The 25,828-nt window shown below is 46.2% G+C and overlaps 1 protein-coding gene across 2 annotated transcripts in view; it reads right to left on the reverse strand.

Annotated features, from left to right (window-relative positions):
* TRIM67 (tripartite motif containing 67) overlaps positions 1-24,787 on the reverse strand; it is a 62,209-nt gene extending 37,422 nt beyond the window's left edge. For both annotated transcript variants that reach the window (XM_086381313.1, XM_086381312.1), the window contains exon 1: positions 23,624-24,787. In XM_086381313.1, coding sequence (XP_086237439.1) covers positions 23,624-24,664 — 1,041 coding nt within the window. In that variant the 5' untranslated portion in view covers positions 24,665-24,787. The remainder of the gene's footprint in view (positions 1-23,623) is intronic.
* Between the last annotated feature and the right edge of the window lie 1,041 nt (positions 24,788-25,828).

Genomic DNA, 25,828 nt, shown 5'->3' on the forward strand with positions numbered 1-25,828 from the left:
TCACACGCTAGCAAAGTAATGCTCAAAATTCTCCAAGCCAGGCTTTAGCAATACGTGAACTGTGAACTTCCAGATGTTCAAGCTGGTTTTAGAAAAGGCAGAGGAACCAGAGACCAAATTGCAAACATCCACTGGATCATGGAAAAAGCAAAAGAGTTCCATAGAAATATCTATTTCTGCTTTAGTGACTATGCCAAAGCCTTTGACTGGGTGGATCACAATAAACTGTGGAAAATTCTGAAAGAGATGGGAATACCAGACCACCTGACCTGCCTCTTGAGAAATTTGTATGCAGGTCAGGAAGCAACAGTTAGAACTGGGCATGGAACAACAGACTGGTTCCAAATAGGAAAAGGAGTATGTCAAGGCTGTATATTGTCACCCTGCTTATTTAACTTATGTGCAGAGTACATCATGAGAAACGCTGGGCTGAAAGAAGCACAAGCTGGAATCAAGATTGCCGGGAGAAATATCAATAACCTCAGATATGCAGATGACACCACCCTTATGGCAGAAAGTGAAGAGGAACTAAAAAGCCTCTTGATGGAGGTGAAAGAGGAGAGTGAAAAAGTTGGCTTAAAACTCAACATTCAGAAAACGAAGATCATGGCATCTGGTCCCATCACTTCATGGGAAATAGATGGGGAAACAGTGGAAACAGTGTCAGATTTTATTTTTTTGGGCTCCAAAATCACTGCAGATGGTAACTGCAGCCATGAAATGAAAAGATGCTTACTCCTTGGAAGGAAAGTTATGACCAACCTAGACAGCATATTGAAAAGCAGAGACATTACTTTGCCAACAAAGGTCCATCTAGTCAAGGCTATGGTTTTTCTAGTGGTCATGTATGGATGTGAGAGTTGGACTGTGAAGAAAGCTGAGTGCCGAAGAGTTGATGCTTTTGAATTGTGGTGTTGGAGAAGACTCTTGAGAGTCCCTTGGACTGCAAGGAGATCCAACTAGTCCATTTTGAAGGAGATCAGCCCTGGGATTTCTTTGGAAGGAATGATGGTAAAGCTGAAACTCCAGTACTTTGGCCACCTCATGGGAAGAGTTGACTCATTGGAAAAGACTCATGCTGGGAGGGATTGGGGGCAGGAGGAGAAGGGGACGACAGAGGATGAGATGGCTGGATGGCATCACTGACTCGATGGATGTGAGTGTGAGTAAACTCTGGGAGTTGGTGATGGACAAGGAGGACTGGCATGCTGCAATTCATGGGGTCGCAAAGAGTCGGACACAACTGAGCGACTGAACTGAACTGATGGATGTGAGAGTTAGCCCATAAAGAAGGCTGAGCACAAAAGAATTGGAGCTTTTGAATTGTGGTGCTAGAGAAGACTCGAGAATCCCTTAGACAGCAAGGAGATCAAACCAGTTAATCCTAAAGGAAATCAAGATGCTGCAGCTCCAATACTTTGGCTACCTGATGCAAAGAGCTGACTCATTGAAAAAGATCCTGATGCTGGACAAGACTGAAGGCAAAAGGAGAAGGAGGCAGCAGAGGATGAGATGGTTAGACAGCATCACCAATTCAATGGCCATGAGTTTGTGCAAACTCTGGGAGACAGTGAAGGACAGAGAAGCCTGGCATGCTGCAGTCCATGGGGCCACAAGAAGTTGGGCACAACTTAGAAACTGAACAACAATGAAGTGCATGAAAAATGTAATGTGCTTGAATCATCCAGAAATTATCCCTCCTGACCCCGATTCATGGGGAAAGTGTCTTCCTCAAAACCAGTCCCCAGTGCTAAAAAGATTGGGAATTGCGTTTCTATTTGCAGAAGTCCCCTGACCAGACTCCTGCAAGTAGACCATTCTTGTAGCTCCTGTGTCTTAGGTTTTGAGGAAGACTTTGGAATCAAAATGCCAGGTATGGATTCCAACTCACAACCTCTGTGTCCTTGGGTGAATTGTTTAATCTCTTCCTGCCCCTGTTTTCCTCCACGGTATAAAGGGGGATAGTGGCAGGAGGAAACTTGTGATGCTGTTGTGGGCTTAAGTGAATTGCTGCTTGTCAGTGTTGCGAGCACAGGCTGGCACACATGCAGTGCTGTGTGTAGTCCCTGTCATGACTTTGAACCTGGCTCTCAAAGCTCCCTTGGATTGTGAGTGCTTAGGAAAAAGTGTAATTTTTCCAATAAATCTTCAGTTCAACTGAGCCATAGTTGGTTTCTTTTGCTCACAACAAGTAGGTCTAACTGGCTGGGAGGTCAAACAAACACAAAGATATCTATGCTGTAATCAGCGATTCATGCTGTACTTGGGTAAGTTGAGTCCCTCTGGAGATGGGGATGGTGGGAACTATTTCTCCTTCCCAACCACAGCTCAGCTTCAGAGTCCAACTCCCCAAAATGCTGACAGCTTATGAGTTCTTGATGAGCTCCTGCCCCAGTCGTGCAGGGGGAGCAGTTCAACTTGTCAACAGGTATCTTCAAGCTGCCGACATTGATTTGTCAGAGACACCGGCCAAACTTCCTTGGCTAGGCCTTAATGCTGGTGAGGTCAAAAATAAGAAGAAGCAGGCCTGAGGGGAACTCGCTACATCACTACATGTACCCCTGGGCACACACGGTCACTTCCTATTCTGATAAAAGGGTCAGTTAGTGCCAAGTGACCCTCAAGAGCTCACTTGTGCAGAAACCAGACCCAGATTAATTGGAAATTCTATGTCCCCCTAGGGACATAGGCTTGTCAGTTCATGTAGGAGTTAACAGGCAAGACCAGCAGCCAGACACAGAGAACCTCAGCACACCTGCCAGGCTGCTCCGTCTCGCTCCATCATGCATCCCTGTATGCCTGCCTGATATGGTCTCCCCCTTGCTTTGCCAGTGCCCACCCTCATCATCCAAAACTCAGCTCAGGGCTTCCCTGGTGGTTCAGTGGTTAAGAATCCCCCTGCCAAGACAGGGGTGTGGGTTCGATCCCTGGTCTGGGAAGATCCCACGTGCCTCAGGGCCACTAAACCATTGTGCCACAACTACTGAGCCCATGCACTGCAAGCACTGAAGTTCGAGTGCGTGATCTCCTTCCCTGGCAAGTGTAGAGTTCTAAGATAGTTGTCTCTAAAACAAACTTTCAGGGCTTCCCTGGTGGTCCAGCGGTTAAGAACCCACCTACCAATGCAGGGGACACAGGTTCAATCCCTGATCCGAGAAGATCCCATGTGCTTCAGGGCAATTAAGCCCATGTGCCACAACTTCTGAGCCTGAGCTCTAGAGCCTGTGAGCTGCAGCTACTGAAGCCCTCACTCCCTAGAGCCTGAGCTCCACAATAAAAGAAGCCACTGCAGTGAGGAAGCCTGGCACAGCAATGAAGACCCAGCACAGCCAAGAAATAAATAAAAAATAATAAAAATAAATAAATCTTAAAAAAAAAAAGCTCAGCTCAAACGTCCCTCCCTCATACTGTCTCCTCTCTCCACCACCCCTTCATGGCTGTTGGAAAGGCTACTTTTCTGGGCTCCTGTACGGGCCCACATCTCATTATACTGTAGCCAGCATGCATTTACCTTTTCTTCTGCTCAACTGTGTGGTCTTAGAGGATGGAAACTCTGTCTGCTTCATCTCTGTATGACTTACCAGTGTATAGTCAATAAGTATTTGCTGAACAGATGAATTGAATAGTTTTTTTTTTTTTTGGACGTTATGGCAGAGAAGTTTATAAAATGAACCAAAGATCAGAAGCAAGGACCAGGACTTCCCTGGTGGTCCAGCGGTTAAGAACCTGCCTGTCAATGCAGGGGACATGGGTTCGATCCCTGGTCTGGGAAGATCCCACCTGCTGTGGAGCAACTAAGCCCGGCACCACAACTACTGACCCTGTGTGCCACAGCCCAGGAGCCACAGCTACTGAAGCCCGCAAGCCCTGCAGCCCATGCTCTGCAACAAGAGAAGCCACAGCAAGGAGAAGCTTGCACAGCACAGGACGAGTAGCTCCCACTTGCCACAACTAGAGAAAACCCTAGCCCAGCAATGAAGGCCCAGCACAACCAAAAATAAATAAATACAATTTCAAAATAGTAAAAATTCATACGCAACCTTAAATATCCAGGAGTAATGGTTAAATCAATGTGGCATACATATGTATGTTATTATGTATGTGGTCACTATTAAGGTAATTATATGTGTGTGTGTAACACATATGTAAGAATGTTAAGAGTACACATGAATTTTCACATTTTTCTTTGCATCTTGTCTGTATTGCCTAAATATTTAAAAATGAGTATCATCTTATGTAATTGAAAAAACAGTAGGGTTATTTTCACTAAAAAATTCATGTTACTAAGGTCTCATTTGAAATTTCTACCCTGAGCAGTTAAGCAATTTTACAACTGAAAACAGTCACGTGCTCTTTCCCTAGATGTCCTCTGATTCAGGACATTTAGACTTCAGAACAGTGTCTTGATGCAACATACCATTGCTTATGATAAACCTGGATGGCTAATATTTTCAATATAATCAATTTGGGCGATCACCACAAGGGCTCAGAGGAAAGCTGAAGGATGACACGGCTCCCCTTGAAAGCCCTTCTCTCCTGCACCCCACTCCTGCCCAGAGTCTACAGGGTCCTCGCTGCCACCCAACACCCACAGCCCCTCTCCCATCTCAAAGCCTTCATTCTCCCTGACCCACCACAAGGATCTGAACTCCCACTTGCCTTAATGTGCCTAGTCTCTGCTAGAAAACCGTTCAAATCCATCCTGGCCAAATATTTTTATAGGGTATGAGGAGACAACTTCCCTGATGGCTCAGATTGTAAAGAATTTGCCTGCAATGCAAAGTTTGATCCCTGGGTCAGGAAGATCCCCTGGAGAAGGGGAAATCTACCCACTCCAGTATTCTCGCCTGGAGAATTCCATGGACAGAGGAGCCTGGTGGGGCTACAGTCCATGGAGTTGCAAAGAGTCGGACACGACTTAGTGGCTAACACTTCTACTTTTTTTCATGAGGAGACAACTGGCTCTCTCTGCCTGGTTAGTAACTTAAAATAGTTTTTCACTGTCCTGATCCTCAGTGCCACCAAATGTGATATAGAGGGTCACTGCAGGTGTACTCAGTTAAGATGAGGTTGTAGAGGGGTAGAGTGGCCCCTTATCCCATAGGAATGAAGTCTTTAGAAAAAGGAAGATTTTCCCTGGTGGTCCAGTGGTTAACAATATGGCTGCCAATGCAGAAGACACAGGTTCAGGCCCTGGTATGGGAAGATTTCACATGTTCCAGGCCACTAAGCCCATGTGCCACAACTACTGATCCCTCGCTCTAGAGCCCATGCTCCCCAACAAGAGAAGCACTGCAGTGAGACGGCCGAGCACTGCAACCAAGAGCAGGCCCCTCCACAACTAGAGAAAGCCACGCACAGCAACAAGACCCAGTGCAGTCAAAGTTAACCAATTAATTAAAAAAAGAAAAAGAGGAATCTGGAGACAGACACACACAGCAGGAAGATTGGAGTTACGCAGCCACAAGCCAAGGAGCTGCCTGAAGTCAGGAGAGAGGCCTGAATCAACCTGTCCCAGAGCCTTCAGAGGGAGCCTGGTCCTGTGACACCCTGATCTCTGACTTCCAGTCTTCTGAGCTGTGAGACAAGAAATTTTGCTTGTGTTAAGCCACCCGGTTTGTGATAATTTGTTGTGGTAGCCTTAGCAAACTAGTATACTTTCCCCTATTCTAACATGCGTGCTAAGTAGCTTCAGTCATGTCTGACCTTTTGCAACTCTATGACTATTGGTAGCCCGCCAGGCTCCTCTGTCAGTGGGATCCTCCAGGCAAGAATACTGGAGTGGGCTGCCATTTCTTCCTCAAGGGGATATAAAAAATGTTTTTTCATATATATTCATTGAAAGTGAAAGTGTTAATCGCTCAGCTGTGTCTGACTCTTTGCAACCTCATGGATTGTAGCCCACCAGGCTCCTCTGTCCATGGGATTCTCCAGGCAAGAATACTGGAGTGAGTTGCTATTCCCTTCTCCAGGGGATCTTCCTGACCCAGGGATCAAACTTGGTTCTCCTGAATTGCAGGTGGATTCTTTACCGTCTGAGTCACCAGGGAAGCCCACATAATCGCTGAATGGAATCATACTACACATACTCTTTCTCTAGACCATAACATGGGCTTTAATTTCTTTAGAGAAGAGGGGACATAGCCAAGTTGCTTGTACCTTCAGGAAAGAAGCAGGGGCTACAATGGACTGAGCACCCTGCAGTTACCATTGGTACCTTTCTTTACTTCATCTCACTTCATCCTCACACCTTTCAAGTGTGAAAACTGAGGCTGAGGGGCATTAAGAAACTTATCTCAACACACAGCTCTAAACTGAACCCAGAGCTCTTGATTTCAACCCAAATCCTCCCCATTATATCAGTGAGGACCAGAAGGTTGGTCCAGGTAGTACTAGGATAGATCATCTCTCCAGCACATATTCATGTAGGGTTGTGAAAAGGCCCCACCAAGGAGACAACTGCATCATTAGGGTGATGGCTGCTTCTCAGGCCTCCTGCAATATCTCGGACCCTGAAACAGTTCCCCCTTCTTTCCCACTGTGTTTGGCCTTGACACTCACAATGATCATGATCATGGTGGTGACACTGGCTCTTCTTTTCCTAGCACTTACTGTGAGGTGTGCACTGCTTAAAATGCACGATCTCATTCCCTGAAAAGTGGTAGAGTTTTAGGATAGTTATCGCTAAAACAAAACTTCAGGGCTGCCCTGGTGGTCTAGAGATTAAGAATCTGCCTGCCAACGCAGGGGACTTGTGTTCAATCCCTGCTCTGGGAAGAAACCACATACTTTGGGGCAACTAAGCCCGTGGGCTACAACTACTGAGCCTGAGCTCTAGAGCCTGTGAGCTGCAACTGCTGAAGCCCTCATGCTCTAGAGCGCATGCTCCACAACAAGAAAAGCCACTGCAATGAGAGGCATGTGCACTGCAGCTAGAGAGCCGTCCCCACTCCCTGCAACCAGAGAAAGCCTGCGTGCAGCAGTGAAGACCCAGTGCAGCCAAAAACAAATAAACAAACAAAATTTTAAAAAAATATTAAAAAAACACAACGAACTTTATTTATTCTGTTTCTGCTACTTCTGGAGCACTAAAGAGTTCAGGAATCAGAGTCTAGTAAACAGACTCAGTCTGTTCTCTGGACAAGAGGTAAGAGCTAACATTTGGGAGCTAACATTTGGGAAAAGTCTCAACCACTTTTCTAGTTAGTTTCTGTCATCCCACGAGATCAATGGATTGTTTCCAAAACCACTAGCGAATATAATGGGGGAGGGGTGTGCCATGCTAATGAATGCAAATGCTTCTCTCCATCAGGGGCCAAGAAAAACCGCATAATTCTTCCTGCCCTCATTTCCGCACTGTTCCCTGGACTGCCCCTCCTGCATGAATCACACTGTTCCAAGAGTCACCATGAAGCTAGAAGGGACCCCACTGAAACAGTCATTTACTGTGTTGATATTAGAACGCATTTTGGTGTTGAGTCACCATTCACATATTAAATAGATGTTTCTCTGGCCTCCTGGGTGCCAACTTCTCTCCTGGGCACTGGGGGTACCCTTGCTGCCAAGATGTCCCAAATACAGCATTGTTTATGCATGTGATGTATTGTTGTTGTTTAAAGCAGAGACATTACTTTGCCAACAAAGGTCCATCTAGTCAAGGCTGTGTTTTTTCCAGTAGTCATGTATGGATGTGAGAGTTGCATTATAAAGAAAGCTGAGCGCCAAAGAATTGATGCTTTTGAACTGTGGTGTTGGAGAAGACTCTTGAGAGTCCCTTGGACTGCAAGGAAATCCAACCAGGAAATTTCCTAAAGGAAATCAGTTCTGAATATTCATTGGAAGGACTGATGCTGAAGCTGAAACTCGAATACCTTGGCCACTTGATGCAAAGAACTGACTCATATGAAAAGACGCTGATGCTGGAAAAGACTGAGGGCAGGAGAAGGGGACGACAGAGGATGAGATGCTTGGATGGCATCACCGACTCAATGGACATGAGTTTGAATAAACTTCAGGAGTTGGTGATGGACAGGGAGGCCTGGTGTGCTGCAGTCCATGGGGTCGAAAGAGTGGGACACGACTGAGCGACTGAACTGAACTGAGTCACTAAGTTGTTTCCGACTCTTTGTGACCCCATGGACTGTAGCCCTCCAGGCTCATTGGAATACTGGAATGTGTTGTCATTTCCTTCTCCAGGGGATCTTCCTGACCCAGCAATCAAACCCGCGTCTTCTGCGTCTCCCGCACTGTGGGTGGATTCTTTACCACTGAGCCACCTGGGAAACCCATGCATGTGATGTACAAAGTTGATTAAATAAAGAGAACTGGTAAGTCTCTGTCACCCACAAAACAGCACTGACAGGTGTAAATAAGAAAAGTCTGGTTAGGTGGGATTTTTACATTTAAAGCTGTTTAGCACATGAGACACCCCACTCCAGTACTCTTGCCTGGAAAATCCCATGGATGGAGGAGCCTGGTGGGCTACAGTCCATGGGGTTGCTAAGAGTCGGACACAACTGAACAACTTCCCTTTCACTTTTCACTTTTATGCATTGGAGAAGGAAATGGCAACCCACTCCAGTGTTCTTGCCTGGAGAATCCCAGGGACGGGGGAGCCTGGTGGGCTGCCGTCTATGGGGTCACACAGAGTTGGACATGACTGAAGCAACTTAGCAGCAGCAGCAGCAGCACATGAGAATGAGTGTCATGGAGACTCTGAGAAAACCCAGTTGGTAGAAAAGTAGACCAGGGCACAGCAAGATTCTGCTTGCCTGAAGAAAGGCCAGAGACTAAAGAGATCATGTTCCAGTGGTAGCATATCAGCCTGGGACAGGATGGTGGGTGCACAAACCCCTGGGTCAGAATTCTGACTTTGTCTTTGTACAAAGGCCATTGCACAGCAAAGCCAGGTGATTTTTTTTTTTTTAATCACCTATGGCCCAAACTACCTCTTTATTGGGATCAGGCCAGCCCCAGTCACTGGCAACCATAACAGAATGGTTTTGGGGACAATCATGTCTGATGAGGACTTATCTTAGAGTTTTCTATTCATGGTTGGGCTTCTGTGGTGGCTCAGACAGTAAAGAATCTGCCTACAAGCAGAAGACCCAGGTTTGATCCCTAGGTTGGGAAGATCCCCTGGAGCAGGGAATAGCAACCCACTCCAGTATTTTTGCCTGGAAAATCCCACAGACAAAGGAGCCTGGCTGGCTACAGTCCATAGGGTCACAAAGAGTTGGACACGACTGAGAGACTTTCATTATCCATGGTCAAATTATTAAAAAAAAAAAAAAGAGAGCACTTTCTTTTCATTTGGATATCTCCTTCCTTTCAGCTCTCCAAATCCTCCCAACACTTTGAAACCCAACTCAGCTCCAATCCCCTCTGTGCAGCCTCCCCTGCCATCTGCTGTTGACCTGACTCTGCTCTGCACCCATTCACACTTAGGGTTTAGTGCCAATTATCTGCACTCTGGGTTCCCAGGTGGCACTAGTGGTAAAGAACCCACCTGCCGGTGCAGGAGACACAAGAAACTCAGGTTTGATCCCTGGGTTGGGAAGATCCCCTGTAGTAGGAAACGGAAACATGCTCTTGTACTCTTGCCTGGAGAATCCCATGGGCAGAGGAGCCTGGTGGGCCACAGTCCACGGGGTCGCAAAGAGTCTGACATGACTAAGTGACTGAGCACAATGACACATCTGTGCTCTGGTGCTGTTCTTTATTTCTTGTGCACAAGTGGAGAGACGGGCCCTTCTGTCCATCTAAAAGACTAATGACCAGTGCAAAATCGACTCCTTTATCAACCTTTTCCCAAGTTCCTTTCGCTGCCGCCTTGCTCCTGCAAGTCTTTTGTCTCATAGTTTCCTCACTTCTTTTTTTGCCCCCTCTCTCCTCTTAACTCAGCAAAGCTAATTGAGATGTTCAAAAGGGTTTTGCTGCCAAGTTTTACTAGCAAACTGGATAAATATAACAACCCAGGGAAAATAATGAAAATTTACAAGAACCTTCAAAAGGATTGTAGCCAGGCTATTTCTACTCTTCACTGAAATTTAAATGAAGCCAACAGCTAATCTTTCTTAGGCTCCCAAAGTAGCTGTCCCCTTAAATGCTACTTCTGGAATCCATGTATCCCATCATTCTCTCACCACTGTCTCGAGACCCAGAATGTTTTCTGAGTCTCAGATGCTGTGTGGGTAATTTAAGTTCCCTGACTTTTATCAGAAGCAGTGTCATAGGTCTCTGTGCCCCTCGTATGTGAATATATGTTCATCCCTGGTGTTTGAAAGTAGAAACTTGACTTTCAATATCTTTGTTAACACCTCACACAATGTTGTATATTCAAGTCTCTCCTTTCGATCCCTGGGTAGGGAAGATCCCCTGGAGGAGGGCATGGTGACCCACTCCAGTATTCTTGCCTGGAGAATTCCAGGGACTGAGGAGCCTGGAGGGCTATAGTCCATGGGGATGCAAAGAATCGGACATGACTAACACTTTCACTATTTCTTTCCCTGCTGAAAAAACTCCTGCTCATCATTCATGACTGCAGCTCAAACACCATTTTCTCTTCAATCTCCTACTTGCTACCCTTCCCCTTCCCAATCTCCAGGCAAAATTAACTGCCTTTCCCCCATCTCTTCTCTCATCAGTTTATTCACTTGACAAATATGGCACTTATTCTACTTTTTAATATCAGTTGTACAAATATTACAGGGGAGTAAAATTATCCTCTGCTCCAGTTGACTGTGAGCTCCCTGTAGCCTGTTTCAAGTGTATCCACAACCCTCAGCACAGCCTGTGGGTTACGTAGGTGCCCAGTGAATGCCTATCCAATGGAATGTTTCAGTTGCAAAATGCGAAGCTGTGAGATGGTGTTTGTCCTTCCCATGCTGGAGGAGACACAAATGCACCCAGGAATGAGTCACCCTAACTACTCATACGTCCTGTGGGCCGCACCACAGGCATTCCGCCACCATCACCACCACCATCACTATCACAGCACCCAGAAAACCCTGAAGCCTGTGTACCCCAAGTGAAACAAGATGTTCTGAGAACCAGAGGAGCTTGGAGAAGTTACCCATAATGCACACAAGCAGAAATCACTTGAGGAACTACCTGAATTTTGATTTAATCTTCCTGTTGGAAGGTAATTTTGCTCTCTTGTGTCTCTCTGAGTGTTGTCAGTGAGGCAGTGGTTGCTCTTTGTCCTGGGCGGTCCTTCCAAGGATGTTTGCATAGACAACAACCTCGGAAGCTAGACTTACTGTCTCCCTCTGGAGCAAAGAGCCCTGTGCTTAATTAATGCCTTTTACCAAAGATTCAGCTTCCCTAAGCTCATGTTTCTCTTCTATAAGGCAATTGACTGTGTGTGCCAATGTCATCTGGCTATCTTCACATCACCTTGGGGGAACTGGGCTCACAGAAATGGCACAAACATGCGAATACTATGACTGTGAGTATACCATGCTATATTACTGCTGTGAGTAATAAACTGTCTTCAGTTCTCACCCAGGAGTGTCGCGTCTCCTGTGCACATCTATGAACTGTGGCAAATGCATGTGTAAGCTTGTACACAGGCTAAAATCTCAAATCTCTCATGGTTCCTGACAGCCTCTCAGCGAGGCCTTCTGGCCCTAATGGGCCCTGATTTCCCCTCTGAGCATCTTCCCCTCCAAACAAGCTACAGAAGTGGAACCCTGCTGAGCTATGTGGAAGACAAATATTCATCAGGAAGAAGCTGCAAATACTTGTACAGGAAGCCAACTTGAGAGGTGATACTCACACCCTCTAAACAAGCTGAGATATGTGGTGATATTCACAGGAAAGTTGTAAAACAGGACAAATGATCCTGCAGTCAAGACCAGGCATAGTCATTCTGGAGTTTCTTTATTGTAAGGGACTAAAAGGGAGAAGGGGAAGGCAATGGCAACCCACTCCAGTACTCTTGCCTGGAAAATCCCATGGACGGAGGAGCCTGGTAGGCTGCAGTCCATGGGGTCGCTAGGAGTCAGACACGACTGAGAGACTTCACTTTCACTTTTCACTTTCATGCGCTGGAGAAGGAAATGGCAACCCACTCCAGTATTCTTGCCTGGAGAATCCCAGGGACGGGGGAGCCTGGTGGGCTTCCGTCTATGGGGTCGCACAGAGTCGGACACGACTGAAGCAACTTAGCAGCAAAAGGGAGAAGGGAGCAGTCATGCATCCCAGTGACTGGGAGGGTCCCTATTTCTTGTTCTGAACATTTTCAAACAATATTTTGCTTTTGTAACAGTGACTGGGCACCGTTCAAAAGTAGAGGACTTTCTTAACAAGATTTTCCAGAAGTTTCTGTTTCTTTTTTGCTTTATTCAAGCAAGCCACTTGCTTGATTATTCACTAATCTATTTAGTTCAAAGGGGATTTAAGACAGTTTCAAGGGTTTATAGAATTCAAGATGGCATTACTTAAAGAAAAACAAAGGATGCAGCATAAAATGAAGCTGGAAATGAGGTTCCAAATTTATAACATAAATTTCACACCAAATTGTATCCATTGTGTACACACCAAATATTTGGCTCTAAGCATTTTGGCAACCAAGGAGAAAAGTGAAATCTGACTATTTGCATAATCTAAAGGATCTATTAGATTTTAAAGAGAGACATCTGCACCTCAGAGCTGGCTTGAAGGAGAGATATGACAGTCACCACAGGAAAATACAAAGCCCTACCAGGACCCTTGTTATCTCCCTCCAAATAAAAACCTTAAGCCAGTGGGAACAAAGAGCAAAACCTGTCCCTTTCCCCTACCACCCCAAGCAAAATGAAGACCCCACAGGGCTGGAGACAGGGAAAAGAAAAATACCAATCCTCCTGGAGAAGATGCAGGAGACAGCCATGGGTCCAGATCATTCAAGGCTTCCTACTGCTGGGGAAAGGCAGGACAACTGAGAAGATGCAGAGGAAAGATAAAAAGGGACTAGTCTGTTGACTTGACACAGCCTAGGAAAGAATCAGTGAACTTAAAGACAGATCAATAGAAACTAAGAAACTGTAACACAGAGACAAAAAGAATGATTAAAGGGAAAAGAACAGAGCATTCAAGAACTGTGGAACAATATCAAACAGTGTAACATACATGTAATTGGAATACCAGCAGTAAAAGAGAGAGACAGAGAGCAGAGCAAAAGAATAATCTGAAGATAATAGATGAAAATTTTCCAAAAATAATAAGACATCAAACCATGAATCAAAGAAGCTCAGAGGATACTAAGCAGCATTCAGTTCAGTCGCTCAGTCGTGTCCGACTCTTTGCAACCCCATGGACTGCAGCACGCCAGGTTTCCCTGTCCTTCACCATCTCCCAGAGCTTGCTCAAACTCATGTCCATTGAGTCGACGATGCCATCCAACCATCTCATCCTCTGCCATCCCCTTCTCTTCCTGCCTTCAATCTTTCCCAGCAACAGGGTCTTTTCCAATGAGCTAAGTGGCATATGAATGTATAAACTTCTCTCCATTTCTGGACTTTCCTGGTGGTCCAGTGGTTAAGAATCCACCTGCCAATGCAGGGGACGTGGGTTCGATCCCTGGTCAGGGAAGAGTCCACATGCTGTGGGGCAACTAAGCCCATGCACCACAACTGTAAACCCATTGCACTGCAACTACTGAAGCCCATGTGCCTAGAGCCCGTGCTCCTAGAGCCTGTGCTCCACAACGAGAGAAGCCACCACAACGAGAAGCCTGCACGCCACCACTAGAGAGTAACCCCCACTCGCCACAACTAGAGAAAGCCCATGCACAGCAATGAATATCAAGTACAAACAACAACAGAAAATAACTTCTCCCCATTTCTGCTGCCTTCCTCCTAGTTCAAGTCCATATTTATAGTCCAAGTGACTCCCATGGCCTCTAAGTGGTCTTCCTTCCTCTACTCTTATCCCCTTACCACACATTTTCCAACTGCAGTAAAAAGAATCTTTAAAAAAATAAACATCACTCCTCAGCTTAAAGTCCCCCAGTCATCTCCCTTTGCATTTAACATAAAATCGCATGTGTTCCCTGCACCCTCTGGATCCTGTCTGTGTCTGCTCCAGCCACTTATCCACTTTCTTCATGTACTCTAAAGGTTCTTGGGTCTTGCTTTCCCTGTGAAGTGAACTGTCTTCAGAACTGTGCTGGGCTGGTTACTTCTCAGCCAATCTTCAAATCTTGCTTTTTCCAACTTTCCCCATGAACAGGTCTGCCTAACTGCTTTTTATCACATTTTTTACTTCCATTGTAGTACTTATTATTATCAAAAATTATCCAGTGTATTTACTTGTTTATGCACATGTTGATTTTCTCTCTCCTGTGACTAGATCTCTGCTCTTGGGAGGAAAAAACATGCCCTTCCATAGCCTTGGTGCTTACAATGGTCCCTGGCATGATACTGGCATTGAAGATTTCAGGGTTGATTGAATAAGCAATTAGGTCATTTGAAGAATAAATAGGCATTAGTGGCTTAGGTTCAGAGGAAGGAATTACAGGTCAAGAGGTATCATCAACTTTTAAGTTATCCTCAGTGAGTGCTAGAGATGAATTTTAGTCATGTGGGTACACAGCTCAGCTAAGAGGTAGCCAGACATTTGATAACACATGATTATGGCAGAAAGTGAAGAGGAACTAAAAAGCCTCTTGATGAAAGTGAAAGAGGAGAGTGAAAAATTGACTTAAAGCTCAACATTCAGAAAATGAAGATCATGGCATCTAGTCCCATCACTTCATGGGAAATAGATGGGGAAACAGTGGAAACAGTGTCAGACTTTATTTCTGGGGGCTCCAAAATCACTGCAGATGGTGACTGCAGCCACGAAATGAAAAGACGCTTACTCCTTAGAAGGAAAGTTATGACCAACCTGGATAGCATATTAAAAAGCAGAGACATTACTTTGCCAACAAAGGTCCAGCTAGTCAAGGCTATGGTTTTTCCAGTAGTCATGTATGGATGTGAGAGTTGGACTGTGAAGAAAACTGAGCGCCGAAGGATTGATGTTTTTGAACTGTGGTGTTGGAGAAGACTCTTGGGAGTCCCTTGGACTGCAAGGAGATCCAACCAGTCCATTCTGAAGGAGATCAGCCCTGGGATTTCTTTGGAAGGAATGATGCTAAAGCTGAAACTCCAGTACTTTGGCCACCTCATGGGAAGAGTTGACTCATTGGAAAAGACTCTGATGCTGGGAGGGATTTGGGGGAGGAGGAGAAGGGTATGATAGAGGATGAGATGACTGGATGGCATCACCGACTCGATGGACGTGAGTCTGCGTGAACTCCGGGAGTTGGTGATGGACAGGGAGGCCTGGTGTGCTGCGATTCATGGGGTCGCAAAGAGTCGGACACGACTGAGCGACTGAACTGAACTGATTTATGGAGTGATGTTAGCCACAATTCTCTGCCTCAAAAAGGACTGTCATTTCTGATTATTCATATTTTATTGGTTTTCTGGTTTTATAGATATCACCCAGAATATATAGATAAATTATAAGGAAGAATTTGGAGACTGGACAAGTACAAATACTTGCCTAAATTTCCTAACACAACCTTGACCTATTTTTTAAAACGATGCACTGTCTGGACACGTTTTTCAGATGCCATGTGACTAAGGCCCAAATCCTCCTGCTGGATGAGTGCTGGAGGGGTCGATTCCAGTTTCTTACACCTGTCATTTAGACTCCCGCACCTCACTGGTTCCTGTCTCTTGTGGATCCTCCCCTATTCTCTATTTTCTGCAAACCTCTTCTTCCTTCCGTAGCCACATGAGAAATGAGGAGACAGAGCTATTTGATCTTCTAGATTTCCTCCAGCCCTCAAATTCTTTTATCCTATTTGTTCTAAAGAGGACGCACTGTCTCCTTCTCACCCTTTCATCTCCCTTTTCTGTAGCCCATTGCAGTCAAATGAGGGAGGGATTGTGCCCCACATGCTGCTCCACTTTCTAGACTAGGTGTCCGCCAATCCTTTATTTTTTCCCATTCCTAATGACTCTTTGGGGGTGCCGTATGCCACCTGTTTTCGTTCAGATACACAGAGTATTCTGTTACATTTTTGTAGTCAATAGAAAGGTACAAAGGAGGAAACTTGATCATCATTTTACAAATTGCTGTGCAACTGTGACAATCCCCGCAACCTCACTGTTCCTCATCTGCAAAGGAGGAGGCTGGAGTTATGATCTCTGCTAGGAAACAGCCTACCCTAGAAAATGGAAATTCTAAGCAGGGAGGCGTGAATTCATGAGAGCCCCACAATATGTGCCTGGATTTTCTCCTGCTCCTTTGGGTTTCATGATTCTGAGAGTTCCAACCACCCTCATTCTCTGGGCAGGCCCTTCAAAACTGCCTAAAGAGTGGATAAAGCACCCTCTTTGCTTCTTTATAGAAGGACTAAGACACAAACCCAAAGGAAACCCAGATACACAAACAGCAGTGAACATGTTTCTGTTCAGACCAGGGAAGCAGCGAAGAGCATCTGTCTGAAGTTCCCTTTGCAGGAGACACCTATGCTCTGGCCCAGGAGGGCTCAGACAGCACCAACGCCCCTCTGAGCTTCCTGCCTATCTCTGGGTCAGGGGGTTTTTGAGCACCATACTGCCTCCCTCCTAGCACCCAGAATCTGGTGAGCTTGAAGATTCCCAGAGTAATTAAGACTCTGGTTCAAACCTCTCAGCTTCCCCTAGAGTCCCCTTCACACTGCTTCTCAGATGATGTGCCAGAGTGTTGGGCCCAGTGCCCTTGAGCCCCCAAAGTATTCCCATCAGGGCTTCTCAAACGTTAACATCTGTCTGGACCAACTAGGGATGTTGCTGAATTCAAATCATGAGTCAGTGGCTGTGGCGGGTCTCAAGATTCCATGTTTTCAAAAAGCTCCCAATGCTGCTGCTGCTCTGCAGACCACTCTTCGAGTCACGAGATACTAGTCTAGAAGTTGGCACATTTTCCCCCCATAAAGAGCCAGACAGTATATATTTTTGGCTTTGCAGGCTATAGATCTCTGGTCACAACTACCTAAATCTACCAAAAACAACCATCACCCAAAGAAGCCATGGGCAGAATGTAGGCAAATGAGGATGGCTATGTCCCAGGAAAACTTTATTTACAGAAACAGACAGTATGCCAGCATGTCAGCCCCTCTAATCCATCTCAGAGATTAGGAGATCTCTCCTTTCTAAAACAATCTATCTCACTGGCATCTACAAGCAAGGTCCCATCTCCACCAGTGTAGACCCAGATACAGGACATCCCACTGCAGGCTAAAAATAGAACACCTTAGCCATGGAGTGACCACCAGTACTATACTAGGAAACACATTCTTCTGCAGTAATCTGGGGTTTTCCTTTCACAGTCTCTAAGGTCCTTCTCAATTCTCCTGAACCCCTATCCTCCGTAAATAGTCTTCAAAGAGAAGAGAAAGCAATTCAAGTTTATGGATTCTTGCTTTCTCTCAAACACACTTTTTGTTTTTCAGATGTATGGAATGATGAGGAAAGAAGGTACTTCAAAGCTTGTAACACAGGGGTTCTTTCTAATAGTTGTTCCTGAATTACTGACCTGCCTGGAATTAAATCCAAGCATGAGGCAGGCTACAGCCCTGATGGCTTTAAAGACAGTGGTGATGTTAACACAGAGGGCGGTTTCAGAAGACGGTGCAGCTTCTGCTTATCAGAGTTAGCTCGTGTTCCCAGGTGTCTAAGCAGTTTTGCCACTGGTTCTTAGCCAGTCTGGGACCGATGGAACAGAAGCCAGCCTATGCAATTCACTTCCCAGAGCTCCAGAGTTGGTGAAAGATTCAACATTTCAAACAATCCATGTTTCCACTCAGATTGTGTATATTTCCATGCTACATGTTCTGACAGCTCTGAGAGATTTCTGTTAAGTAACTCTCAGCTTGCAGTAATTAGCCAGAAAGCTGGAAACTTCAGACCTCCCAGAAGATTTTTGCCAAACACTTCTCTTTACCTAAATCTCTTTTCCCCTTTCAATCCTACTCAAAAATGCCTTAGATGGGCCCTGAAACGTTGGTCTTTTCATGGGCCTTAATTCAAGAGGGGATAGGTGGTGCTATTGGTAAAGAACCCGCCTGCTGATGCAGGAGACCTAAGAGGCTTGGGTTCGATCCCTAGGTTGGGAAGATCCCCTGGAGGAAGGCATGGCAATCCACTCCAGTATTCTTGCCTGGAAAACTCCATGGACAGAGGAGCCTGGTGGGCTATGGTCCATAGGGTTACAAAGAGTTGGACACTACTGAAGTGACTTAGCATACACGCACATATTTAAGCAATAGTTATACATATTAAACCAGTTTTTGAGGCCAGACAGATCACAGGCAGGTAGTTATAAAAATCTAGATACTGTGATCCTCTTTAAACATAGTTCTAATAATAATGTAATGAAAATAGCAAGCAATGGTTACTAGAAATAAGACAATCCATCTATTTGTTTTCCTCCATGGTCCTTGTCAACTTGGACTCTGTGGGAGAGGGAGAGGGTGGGATGATTTGGGAGAATGGCATTGAAACATATAAAATATCATATATGAAATGAGTCTCCAGTCCAGGTTCGATGCATGATACTGGATGCTTGGGGCTAGTGCACTGGGATGACCCAGAGGGATGGTACAGGGAGGGAGGAGGGAGGAGGGTTCAGGATGGGGAACACATGTATACCTGTGGCGGATGCATGTTGATATATGGCAAAACCAATACAATATTGTAAACTTAAAAAATTAAATTAAATTAAATTTAAAAAAATAAAAATTTTAATATAGTTTTGCTATAGGGAGAATAGATAGGTATGAACTTTATGGAAAGCAATTTGGCAACATTAATCAGATGTCTGAAAGCCAGATCTCCTTTGATATAGCAACTCCATATTTAGAAATTTAACTTAAGGTGATTATTAAGGATATAGGCATAAATTTAACTTGAAAAATGTTCCTATTGGCAAAAGACTGAAAACACCTAGATAAAGTCCAGCATCAAGATGTGGATAAATCCTTACAATGGAATAACATGCAGCCATCCAAAATGATGTACATTAACTGACAGGAAAGATATTCATATTGTACTGTTAAAGAAAAAAAAAGACAATTATAAAATAAATATATAATAGAATTCTAGAAGGAAAAAACTCCAAAATGTTAGAATTTGTTTTTCTCAGCAAATTGAAATTTGAGGATGATATTTAATTTCTACATCTCTACACCTGTAATTCTAATGCTTAACAAAGAGCATTTATTCCCTGTGTTATAATGTACCACAAATATTCTAATAAATATATTTATGATCATATACAATTATGATTACATGTTCTGCTTTTGTCATTTATGTGTTATCTTTTAATGGAGAAAGTCTTTCCTCTGAGACTTTAAAGATTAAATCCCATTCTTCATCTCTTCTGTAAAAATAAGGTAGGACCAGGCTGCTGAGAAGCCTGACAGATCCTTGGGACATGGCAGTAACCTGAAGTCCCGTCTTTCCTGTGATTTTTAGACCTTACTGTCTCCTTTGCTCTTGTGAAATGCTGACTCATTGGGAACAGTATTCCTGGGGTACAATGAGATTTTGTTTTGATTCTCTTCTATTGTTCATGGTTCTCAAAAGATTTCTGAAGAAGGGCTTATCCAGCAGTCCCTACCTCAGTTCAAGAATCAACTTCTAACCATTTTAATTCAGAGTCCTGCACTCAGAGGAATTTCAGTGGTTGCTGACGTTCTGCGACATCACATACTAGGAAGAGGTCCATCCCACAGTGACCCTCTCCTTCTAGTTTCAGGAAAGTTAGAATTCCACCCAATAGCAAAAAGACAGAAGCTCTCATGGAAAGCCTCCCTTCTTTGTCCTATCTTTTGGACTGTATTGCTTCTTCACATCAAATTCTTTGAAATGATTAAGGCTCTTCCAGGAGAATCATTCAAAAATGTGTTTGGCCAAGACCTGAAGTGTTTTCACTGTTTTTGAGAGGTGATAATCAACCTTGTTTCAAAATAGATTTCAGTGTCACTTACATGTCTCTTTGCCTAAGAATCACTAATTAGATGGCAAGCTCCAGTCGCACTAGAGAGGAATTAAAGCTTTGATTAAGGCTTCTCCAGTCATGGGGATATGAGAGAAATATTTCTGCCCTGATTCTAGTTCTGGTAGTATATCAAGATTGTCATGGCACCTGGGATTTTCAGACTATGACAGTGATGATGATGACAACAAAATCCAGAGACTTTAGTAAGTTTTACAAAAGAACTCAAACAGCCACGGTGGGAGTGTGAAATTGAGTTTATCTTTCAAAAGTAGTCATCTAGGGACTTCCCTGGCAGTCCAGTGGTTAAGACTTCACCTTCCAGAGCATGGGGTTCTATCCCTGGTCAGGGATCCCACATGCCTCAGGGCCAAAAAACCAAAACATAAACAGAAGCAATATCATAACAAATAATAACTTTAAAAATGCTCCATATAAGAAAATAATCTTAAAAACAAACAAACAAAAGTAGCCACCTTCACAGCTCAAAATGGTGGTCTAGATGCCTGCTCACAAAGCAAGATCAAACTTTCTATCAGGGCTCCCTCTGTTATCTTTTCTTTAGATTTCCAACCCCTAGTTGAGATGATAAGGAGCGCTTAATGATTTCCTGTTCTGTAGAAAAACAGCAGCTGGTGAAAGAGAATAGCAGAACTTCTTCTCATTCTTGAAAAGAACTTTTCACAAAAGTATCTCATAGAATTCCTTCTTTACTTAGGAGTATGTCTTAGTTCCCTGAAGACATGATATTAAATTGAGACACTTAGGTTCTGCATAGCTATGTTTTCTTCAGATAACTGTCCCACTCTATTGAGCAAATATTATGTATTCTTTTCATATTTCCTCAGATAGAAATGTTGTAAAACTGCTGTTGACACCAAATCAAGATGACCAGTGTTTTCCCTGCATGATCTTGGTTATTGAAACCATTGATCATTATCCAACTCACTTTTCCAGGTAAGAGACTTAATCTTTTAAAATTGCAGATTCACCTCAACTCATTTTGGTTTCTACTCTACACTAAGCCTAAAAATTTGGGTGGCAATGTCTGAAATTAGTTCTAGCTATCTAAGCTGTGAAAATTTACCAGTTTGTAAATCTGAATGTGAACCTTGTCTTGATAATTGATCACAACTTCTTTGCAGAAGATTTCTTTATTTGTAAAATAATGTCTCTTCACTTGAAAGATAAAATAAACAAGGCAGCTACAGAAAGTGATATGCAACAAAATGTCATATGAACGACAGCTCACTGGAGCGGATATTCTCATTTAGCTTAAAGCTATTTTAGGACTCAACATGCTACCAGTTCATGTTTTCTCTAGATTACCAAGTGACTGCGGTCAAATAAGAACTCTTTGCTGTTGCCCTATAGCTTTCTGCAAGTTTAGTGCTTTTAAGGATTAAGATTATAATTCGCTCAGCCGTGTCTGACTCTTTGCAACCCTATGGATTGTAGCCTGCCAGACTCCTCCATGGAATTCTCCAGACAAGAATACTGGAGTGGGTAGCCTTTCCCTTCTCCAGGGGATCTTCACAAGCCAGGGTTCAAACCTGGATCTCCTGCATTGCAACCAGATTCTTTACCATGTGAGCCACCAGGGAAGGCAATAATAATAATAAATATATATTGGTTACTGTGAGTCAGATACTGTGCTAGAGGGTAAACATACACTATTATACTTACCCTAACAACAACTATCTGAGTTAGACATTATTCAGTGGGTTTAAAACTGTGCCTAAATGTTTATAGAAAGTGAATTACAAACCCTGAGAGTTGGATCTAGGTCTGTGTAACTTACAACATGGTTTCTCTCAAAGACATGAGAAATAGAATATTTCAGCATACAAAGATGTCACGGTCACCAGCAACTGCAGCCACCATAGATGGTGAGCTGGTCAACTCCGAGGGAACTCAGGAAGGAAAGAATACCAGCCATCTAGTAGCCATCACTGCCGCCACTCCCTATGGTGAGCCCTGAGGAAACTAAGGATGTGAAGAAAACACAGGATATTGGCCCCAATAGCTGAGGTGCATATCAAAGAAATGATTTCAGTGAGCCCAGACTCTTGAATCTTCCCATATACAGAAAAGCCCTAAATTCCTCAACTTGGGTTATCTGTCCTTTAATTAATGATAATCTTCTGATGTTCAGACTTGCCCTTATTTGCAAAATTTCTGTATAACCTTGTTCCTCCCGTCACCTCCTCGGAGCAGTTCTCTCAAGATTTCTTGAGCTGCTGCCTCCCGGGCATGAAGTTCTAAAAATTTCCACTAAATAAAACAAAACTCTCAACTTTTAGGTTGTGAATATTTTCAAGTCCGCAGACAGTGTTGATATTTTGGGGGTTATTGTTTTGATGGAGGTTGTCTGTGCACTATAGGCTATTTCACAGCTTCTTGGCCTCTAACCCAGATGCCAGGGGCAACTTCCTAAGTGTGACAACCAAAACTGTCTCCAGACATTAGCAGTGTCCTATAAGGAGAGTGAAATTGTTCCCAAATGAGAATCACTGCTCTAGAATTAGAGATTTGACTCCAGATTTCTCTTTTCTGGCCTATGATGCAGATTTCTCTCTCCAAGGTGGATTTCTGAAGTGTTCGTAATTTTTTTTTCTTTGAAAATGTTGAGTTACAGAAATAACTGGCACACTGTAGCAGAAATTGTATAGCAACTGCATGTAATAAATCTATAGTATAAATGATTGGCCCCTTCTTCTCTCCCCCCTGTGCTCTCCTTTTTGTCCATTTCCCGTTGGATGATATGAAGAGAGAAGCATGGCAAGTTGCCTTATTTTCCTGTGTCTTTCCTCCTCAATCAGAATACATACTTCCTGTTGGGCACTTTGGAGACCTCCTGCTTCTCTGTGGGGCAAGAGTTTACTGGAAAGAGGACGTTGAATGATAAACATACAAATTTGCAGTTGGACTCTTTGAACAAGGAACCTGGATCACTGACCTTAGCAGTGAGTCCAGTTGCTCAGCCTGGCCTTTGATTAGGAAATTAAGGTGAATGTTTGTTAGAAAAACTGACCTCACTCATGCCTTGGGGTCTGATCAAGGGCCTCACCTGATTTTGCAGGCTTTTCTCCTTCTGTGTCAGATATGAAGATACACTGGCAGCCACAAGTGTATGCAAGTTACCTATTAGAGGCTGTTCCTTCCCACTAGGGAGGTGGCATCCCCAGGCAAGTCCCTGGGAAGATGGCTTAAAGCAGCCTGAAGATGAGTGTGGCTTTCTGTCTTCCTAAGAGCTTACTCTGCAACCCTGCCACACTTTCATCACCCAGAGTCCCAGTAAGAGAAAGTCTCTCTATAAATCCAGGTGCCATAAATCCAGAGGGGTCATCAATGTAACTTATTAGTCAACTTTGGGAGTGAAAGAGTCCTGCGACCTGCTTCTGCATTCTGGATGACTTTTGGGTAGAATCAAAACAGCCTCAAGGGGGAGGGGACCTAGTATGTCAACTTTCCATTCCCTTCCCATTTCCAACACCAACTCAGAGTACTTGTTCATTTAACCAACGGGGGGGGGGGGGGCGGGGGGGGGAGGCGCCCTTTTCTTTGCACCCGTGTCCCCGTGCCCCGCCAAGCGGGCGCTCACCTTGTGCTGTTTCCACATGGCCCCCAGCGGCTTCACCTCGTGCTTGCCGTGCCGGCCTTCCTCCAGGCACAGATAGCACACCGGGGTTCGGCAGCTTAAGCAGTACATGCTGTAGTTCTCCATTTCGTGTTCGGGGCACGTAGGGTACTTGCGGGCGGTGTTGCCCCCCGCCGCTCCGGCCCCGGTGGCTCCCGGGCTCTTGCAGCCGCCACTTCCGCTGGGGGCACCCTGGACAGCGCCCGGGGACCCGGAGGCGACCTCGGAGGGCGCGGGCGGCGGCGGCGGCTGCACCAGGCGATGCTTAGCGAAGGGTCCCCGGGATGGATGGCACTTGAGCTGGCAGGCAGCGCAGTAGAGCACGTCACACTGCTCGCAGAGCGTAGCGGCCGGCTCCGGCGGGGTGCGGTCGCACAACTGGCAGATGGCCACCGCAGTCGCTGCGGACGTCCCCGGCGCCGCCCCGCGGCCCTGCTGATACCGCTGCACGATGGCCTCAAGCAGTCGGTTGCGCTGGAAGCCGCGCAGGCCGCGGTGGTCCAGGGAAGCGCTGCGGTGGCACTGCGGGCACGTGATGGAGCTTGAGGACGAGGACAGCGAGGAGCAGGCGGCGCCCCGGGCAGCAGCGGCGGAGGAGCCGGGAGGCGCGGGCACCATGGGCAGCACTCGAACCCCGTTTGGGGACTTGAGGCTCGGGGTGTAAGAGCCATAACCGCTGTCTGTTTCACTGTACAAGCTCAGCTTGTCCGCGTGGTCGCTGCCGCCTCCCGCACCGCCGCCCAGGCCGCCAGCTGCGCTTCCGCCCGCGCCGCTGCAAGCCGGGCCAGCCGCCGCCTCCTGGTCTAGAGGGGGCGCGGCGGCGGCGCCTGAGGACAGCGCTGAGCCTCGAGAGTGCAGAAGCGGCGGGGGCAGGTGTTGCTCACCGTCCGGGGTCTGCACCGCGATGGTACGAGCACAAGGCAGGCAGACATTGTGGGAACACGGCAAGATGATGGGCTCCCGAAACAGGGAGCCGCACACTGGGCACTTCAGCTCCTCCTCCATCGCTGAGCCGGTGGAGAACTGCTCAGGGTGGAAGGTGGAATGGCCCAAGCTCCGCAGACGGGCAGAGAAGAATAAGTGAGGTTAGCACCAGTGAGATGGGAGGAGGGAGCATCACACGGGCATGACTACTTTGCAACCCATGGGCACGCCCCTCTCTCTGTCCTGGGGCCACCGCCCATAGACGATTAGGTGAGGGGGAAGAGGTAAAAGAGGGTCCTCACCTCCTGCCCGCGAGGCTCCTGCACCAGAGGCTTCAACCTGCGGCCAGAGTCCGGGGCCGGTCGGCTGCCCCCGCGGTGGCCTGCGAGATGCTTTAGGTGATGAATCAGCACTAGCGCCGCCGCCGGCAGTAGCGGGCGTCTCCTCTCCACATCAGGACCAGCTGCTGGGTTGCGGATCGCTAGCTCTCCCGTTTCAGCCCTTCGGTTCCAGATTCCAGTGGGCAGCTGTCCGGGGGCCCCCTTTGCCCTCGCCCCGCCCCTAGTCCGGGTGATCTTTGAGAAGGAGGGCGAGCAGGCCGCTTGGCCTTGGGGTTGGGTTCAGCACCACGAGGCGACGGACAGCGCCTGGGAACCGAAGGTGCAGCTCGAGCTTCTCTCGCGCGGATCCGAGGGCCGCCACCTGCCGGGTCTCCGCGCCAGCGACTACCTCCGGCGGCCGTGCCGGCCCGGAGACCTTCTCTCACCTCTCTCTCCGGCTGCTGCTGTCGCGGGCCGAGCGCGCCCTGGGGCTTTCTCCCCGAGGGCAGGATTGACCCTCCGCTTCGGTTCGCAGCCTCTTCTGCGGCGCCTCTGACCTTGGCCGCTCGACGCTGCAGCCAGCGGGCGGAGGGCGAGCGCCCGGCTGGCTCGGGAATCCCCTCTTGTCTCCCTCCCCGCGCAGCCTCCTCCCGACGCCGCGCGCCCAGGAGTTGTAATTTCCAGAGCCGGGAGTAGTGATGGGGAGGAGGGGAGGAGGGGAGGAGGAGGGAGGCGGAGTCTGCTCGGCGAATGAGAGCTCGCCTCTTGCTGCTAGGGGAGGCAAGGGGCAATTTTAAGGGTTCGCAGAGAGGATCATTGTTAATAACAATCTATTATTTGGATGGAAATTGCATCCTGAATTAGTACGACGACCCGTCCCGTCCCTGCCATCATCTCCCCTGCCCATTCCCCCTTACTCCCACCC

The sequence above is a fragment of the Bos grunniens genome, chromosome 28, assembly GCF_055505025.1.
Source record: "Bos grunniens cultivar Pamir isolate PY7600 chromosome 28, Bosgru_T2T1.0, whole genome shotgun sequence".
NCBI classification, from domain to species: Eukaryota; Metazoa; Chordata; class Mammalia; order Artiodactyla; family Bovidae; genus Bos; species Bos grunniens.